Source organism: Cariama cristata, unplaced genomic scaffold, assembly GCF_000690535.1.
Source record: "Cariama cristata isolate BGI_N322 unplaced genomic scaffold, ASM69053v1 scaffold18453, whole genome shotgun sequence".
NCBI classification, from domain to species: domain Eukaryota; kingdom Metazoa; phylum Chordata; class Aves; order Cariamiformes; family Cariamidae; genus Cariama; species Cariama cristata.
This window is the reverse complement of record NW_009609150.1, coordinates 18,771-24,928: the sequence shown is the minus strand read 5'-3', so window position 1 is coordinate 24,928 and position 6,158 is coordinate 18,771. Positions and strand designations below refer to the sequence as shown.

Genomic DNA, 6,158 nt, shown 5'->3' with positions numbered 1-6,158 from the left:
GAGCGAGAGCGGGAGGGGAGAAGCAGGCTGGATTAGGAGGAGCTGAAGTGGCTTCCCCCTGCCACTGTGTGAGTGGGAGGTTGGATCCCCATAGGTCCTGTTTGGGGTGCTCGGAGGAGGGTGGCCCGGGAGGCTGCCCCTGGCCTGCAAAAGGGCAGAAGGTCTCAGAGGGACACCAGGCAGGGGTGAGGCAGCTTGGAGGAGACTCCAGCAGGTGACAACTGTGGAGCATTACTGTCTCAGTTAACAGACGGTATAACATGCCCTCCCACCCCTACCCCTCCCTGTAAGCCACTCTGTTGGGACCGTATCTGCATAAGGTGGTGGGAAGGCCAGTCCCCAGCCCCTCTGAGGGAGAAGCGTCAGGCCCTTTTTACGGCATGGGCTGATGCATATGGCAGGACGTGCCCAAATCTGTGCAGATGGCCAATGCACTGGAGGAAATAATGCCTGGATCCCTGTGTTCAGTGGAAGTAACATTGAAGAACTGCCCATTCAGTGTGCTAGGCAGGGTTTCCAGCAGGAAAAATAAGAGCATATAAGGCTTGCAGTTGAAAACTGTTGCATGCACTTATGTGCAGCAACAAAACTAGGGCTACACGGTACATTCATGTGAAATTCTGAGCTTTGTCACCCTGAGATCACTCTTATCTGAAGGCACACTGTTCTGTTTTAGTTTGTAGGAGGAGTGGGACAGATATACCATTTGACCTGTTTCTCATTTGGCATTTCATCCTCTGCTTATCTGCATGCTCAGATTTACAAATGTCTGTCTTAATTGTCCTTATTCTTGCTGTAGACCTTCAATGAGTTTGAGATTGAACAGCACCAAGAATGTGCCTATGACCATTTAGAAATGTATGATGGGCCCAACAGCAAGTCACCTATCCTCGGCCGCTTCTGTGGCAGCAAGAAACCAGACCCTGTAGTGGCTTCTACCAACAAGATGTTCCTCAGATTCTACTCTGATGCTTCTGTGCAAAGAAAAGGTTTCCAGGCAAAGCACAGCACAGGTAAGCTGGTTGCCTACCAATACCCCAGCATGATAAGATGTCATCAAGTCTCACTGCATTTTTTGCCAGGCAAAACCAGACACACCTTTCTCCCAAATAAGCTTAGCCTGAATTTTAAGTGGTTGTGTATTGTGCTAACCAGTTCCAAGAACATTGTTGGCACCATACGTGAATGCCAGCTTACTTATCAGCTCAGAGGTCTTTTCCTGCTCATGTTTGTTTGTTTAAATCAGAGATGTTTATTTAAATTGGAGAGGTTGGAACAGCAGCCCCTTCTGTTGCTCATCAACAGTCAGAAAAAGAGGTGACACAACTTAGCCCGTCTATTGGCCCACACATGGAACAAGCCCATATTAGATTGAATAAACAGAGATGTGCTGTGGACAGACACAGCCTGTTATCTGTGGCAGCTCAGAGGTGAGTGTGTTGTACCAAGGTTGACTTCTTTGAAACCCCTGCCACTGTAAACAGGTGAAGCGTGCTCTGAGTGGCACTGCATGAGAGACTGGTGAAGAAGTGTCTTCCTGTCTGCAGGGAAACTCTGCACCAAAGCACACATGTTTTGCACAAGCACAGGGCTACTTTTTTGTGCTGTGTGGGCAGAAAAGGATTGGTTTCATCCCTATTTTTTTAATGTGCTTCAACTTCCTGCTGGCAAAGTCATTGGGGTCAGAATTTCAGCTACAGGACAAGTGTAAAGAACATGTTAAGTCTTCCTTTAAGCAATGCTTTCCAATTTAATACATTTTTCCAGAGTGTAATGTGGCAGGAACCCTATCCTGCCAGCTTGTACTGATCACCTCTTTCCATGCATGTTCTGTACCGAAAGAACCAAGCTTCTCTACACTATGTGGGTAATTGGATTCATGGGTGACTGGAGAATTCACTGGTTTATGGTAGTGTGATACAGGGGTTAATTACCTTCCCCGTTGTACATGCACTTCGAGCTGGAGGTCTTCTCTCCTCATGGCTGGCCCAAAAGTGTGATGGTGAGCCTTTGTTGTGAGGTAAGGCTTTCAGAGACTGTTTTGTGCCCTTTTCTTCCTCCAGAGTGTGGTGGGCTCTTAAAGGCTGAAGTACGAACTAAGGAGCTATATTCCCATGCCCAGTTTGGGGACAACAACTACCCAGGTCAAACCAACTGTGAATGGGTGATTGTAGCTGAAGATGGTTATGGGGTGGAGCTGATATTCCAGATATTCGAGGTCGAGGAAGAGGCTGACTGTGGGTATGACTACATGGAGATTTATGATGGTTATGACAGCACTGCACCCCGCCTGGGACGCTTCTGTGGCTCAGGGGTAAGCGGTGGTGGTAGGGATTTCATAGGAGTAACTGGGGGTGGCAAGGAAGGGTATTCTCATACCCTTTTTGGAGGGGGGCAGTTGCCACAAACTGATGATGAGAATGTCTTGTGTGTCTGGGTTTTTCTACTTCCCCTGCTGCTAGAGATCACAGCCATTTTATCTAATACGCAGAGTTGGTCTGAAAACATTGCCAACTGACTTTCCTGTGTTGGCCTAGGGCCATGTGCAGCAGCACAGGACTGCCACACTGCTGTGCCCCGGCCCTGCCATGAAGGCCGTTGTGTAAATGCGGGAAACGGCTTCCAAAGGCCATTTTCATCCTCAGACATTTTCTGCCTGAAGTCACATTGCGGCCATTCTGTGGCAAGGGTGAAAGGTGGAAGGACCTGCAGAGCTGCTTGTTGGCTCCAGGATGGCATGCTATCTCCTAAAGTGTTATCTGTGTCCCCATTAACAGGAGTGACTCTTATCATGAGCAATGGTGTGTGGTTTTTAAAATCAGAGGGTCTATGTTTGATTTCTCTGGGACTTCGACAATGAAATGCAGAAGGTTCTTTTTGAATTTAGAGAGACAATCAGGGACCAGGTGTGTGGAATCAGTCCTCACAAATTAGGGAAATGCTCTGGAAAATAAACAAAGGCATAGCAGCTTGGTGTGAAGAAGTTCAGGGCAGCAGGGTGGTAATCTACCTGCCTGCACACTGACAAATGGAGAATGGCTGGGAAAGTGTTGGTCCTGCAGAGAAGCACAGGGAGGTTGTAGCAGGTCACAACCGTGGTGGAGATAACCAGTTATCATGTAAGATAAGTAGCTAACTTATTTTGCTGCTAACGAACCCTGGGAGAGCCTCAGCTGCCAAACAGGGTCCAGTTTGGATTGGGCCATTTCCTGAAAAGATAAGGACAAATTAGAGCAAACTCAGAAGACTGGAACAAGAATATCCAGGGAGTCCTGTGAAAAAAACAACTGGAAGAACTTGGATTGTAGAGTGCACTGGCATCAGTCTTCAAACATAAAAAGCAAGCATGCAAAGAGGAAGGGAATATGCTCAGGAAGTCAGAGCAGGACAGCAGGTGCTGAGCACTCAGTCTTTGTTTACTGGCCAGTCTATCTTCACTGTGAGCTTAAACTCTAGCATCATAGCACAGGCAGTTATTTAGCCTGCAGACATGACCACTGTGTGCTGTCTTCTTTCCTTTTCTGCAGCCTCTGGAAGAAATCTACTCTGCAGGGGATTCCATCATGATTCGATTCCATACAGATGACACCATCAACAAGAAAGGCTTTCATGCCCGATACATAAGTACCAAATTTCAGGATGCATTGCACATGAGAAAGTAGTTTGACTGCTCCTCACAGACATTCCACATCTGAAGATTAAGACATTTAACTGTGATCTTTTGTCTTTTTTTTTCCCCCAAGCTTCTGTGCACCTGACCAAAAGCAGTGTACAGCATTTTCTGTAACTAAAACTAAATCCAGTCTCAAAAGTTTGCCTCTGCAATTACTATCACTGCAATTACACGATCCTTTCTTGTTAACATACCCAGGACCAAAAATTGTCCTCTAATCATACGTGCCAGGGCATAAACATTGTGTTTTGCACAGCTTGCCATGGGGCTGAGTGAAGATTGAGCTTGAATTGAGAAAAGCCTTTGTCTCCTGTGTATCCAGTTTCTAGGTGACATTTCCCAAGAATCCTGTACATGTGAGCTGTCTGAACACATTTTCTGGAGCAGGTGATATGGACAGCCGCCCAGTAGGATTTTCTCAAAGGACTTTGTGAGCCGCCCACTCTCCCCTACCAGCCCAAAATACTCTGTGCAATAAGCAAACAACCACATGGCTGGAACTTCATCACTCCTTCTGTCCCGTCTATTTATTGTCTTGGTTATTGTGGGTTGAGAGCTAGGCAGGGGCACAGGGCACAGTCTCTTTAGGCCTGCTAGGTACTTGGATCACGGTGAACAAGAAGGGCCCGGTGCCTGATTTTCAGTAATTGTCATGGTATATGTTGAATGGAAGTACTTCGACACAGTGGCCAAGGAAAAGGTGGTGGCTGGCAGGGAAGTGCTGTGGTGGGATGGAAGGCATGGCTGTGTGGTGGTGGCAAAGCTTAGCAACTGGGGTGCTAACAGCGTGCTCCAGTTACACCACCAGGCAAGGCAGCTCAGAGGGCTGTGGCAGCAGTCCAGGCCTTACCTTAAACAAGGAATCTCTCCTCCTCACTCCACCCATCTTTGCTTTCTCAGCCTTCTTTATGCTGCTTCTTTTCCTTAGAACCACTTCCCCATGAGCCCTTCATTTTCACAGCTGAGCTGCTCTCCCCAGGGCTCCCCACTGCAACCTAGGAGTGCTCTGCAACATGAGCTAGTCGGAGCATCTCACCGAAGAAAACGCTGGGCCAGAGATAGTCGGCGTGTCCCTGAGGCAGAGGGACACAGGCCATGCTACAGGCCAGCTCTGGTGAGCTCTGGGAACCTGTCAAGCATGTGCAAGCTCCAGGCATGGGACTAGACACAGGAGAGCTCTGCTGGTTTCTGCTTCCTCCCTGTTCCTTGCTGCCCCATGGCGCCCAGTCTCTTGACTTCATGGCAGGGGTGCAAGCGAGATTATGACTTAAGCACTCTGAGCTATAAGGCTTAGACATGCTCTGTGTTGCAGTTATTTATGTACGTGGAAGCTACAAAGCCATAGGCTTGCAGAATTAACAGGTAGTTTGGCACTTCTTTGAGGAAAAAGTAGGGGAAACTGTGCTTTTGAGGGAACTGCTGTAATTGAGCTGATACAGGAGGGGAAAAAAAAAAAAAGAAGGAAAAAAAAGACTTTATTCTGAACCATATTTCATTAAGGCACTCATGGGCAATTATAAGCTAAAAGCTGAGGTATGTTAGCTTTAATAAAGTATTTATAATGCAAGGATTACTATGTTTACATAACCAATGTACTGTCAGGCTCTGGGGTGACACCTCTCTGGCTGCATGACTGTGGAGAAGCTTGGGGCCAGCTACGCTGTTGGGCACAAACAACGTTCCTGGAGATGAGGGCATTTCCAAATGGATAATAAATAGACCCAGCCCTCTCCAGAAGTCCTTGAACAGAATATGGTCCAAGTATTGTGAATACTAGGAGAAGCAAATGCATGAAAATATTTTCTTGCTTAGAACAAGAAAAATAAAGTAATTTATACACACACACAAAATTATATGTATATAAAATGTGCATGTAGAAGACCAGTAGTCAAAGCCTTAATAAGTGTCATGTGAACAATACTGTACCATTGACTATAGCTTTATTGCAGGCTGTATAAAACTGTGTTATTACTGTTTTGTTTTTTAGTTCTGTTTTGTTCCTCTTTTCAAATTTTGTGGCCTTTTTGCAGGCAAGACCTCTGATCTCAAGCTGCTTGACCATTCAGGTCTGGGGAAGTGATCTCTGCTAGATTGGGTCTGCGATTGTCGTTTTCCTCCTTGCCCCCCCATTCAAGCAAAATTGCAGTGACTTGAGTCTGGAAATAAAAGTGTGACACCGATCCCTGTGAAACAGAAGGAAAGTTTTAGGTGGCAAGCAGTGGTTCAAGTTTCCTGGCTTTCTAATGGGAGCAATGACTCTGGAGAGAAGTGACTGTAGCAGCTTCCTATGTTTAACATCTCTGTTCCATGTCCTGGTTCCATGTCCCATCTTCCTCAGACTGGTTTGCTGCAGATGTTTGCAATGTGGTTTGATGGATCTACTACACTTGTTAGCATTCATGCAGGTGTCTCTTTTGACAGTGTGCTCACAACTGTTCTACTGTGCGTTTCAACCAATGATCTATGTAGAATATTTCTGCTGTAC

The 6,158-nt window shown here is 46.5% G+C and overlaps 1 protein-coding gene across 1 annotated transcript in view; it reads left to right on the top strand.

The window, feature by feature from the left end:
• LOC104159511 (tolloid-like protein 2) overlaps positions 1-3,662 on the top strand; it is a gene marked incomplete at its 5' end in the record, with an annotated part of 37,586 nt that extends 33,924 nt beyond the window's left edge. The window contains 4 exons of the mRNA XM_009697440.1: positions 162-185; positions 800-1,013; positions 2,064-2,314; positions 3,528-3,662. Coding sequence (XP_009695742.1) covers positions 162-185; positions 800-1,013; positions 2,064-2,314; positions 3,528-3,662 — 624 coding nt within the window. The remainder of the gene's footprint in view (positions 1-161; positions 186-799; positions 1,014-2,063; positions 2,315-3,527) is intronic.
• Positions 3,663-6,158: the final 2,496 nt, after the last annotated feature.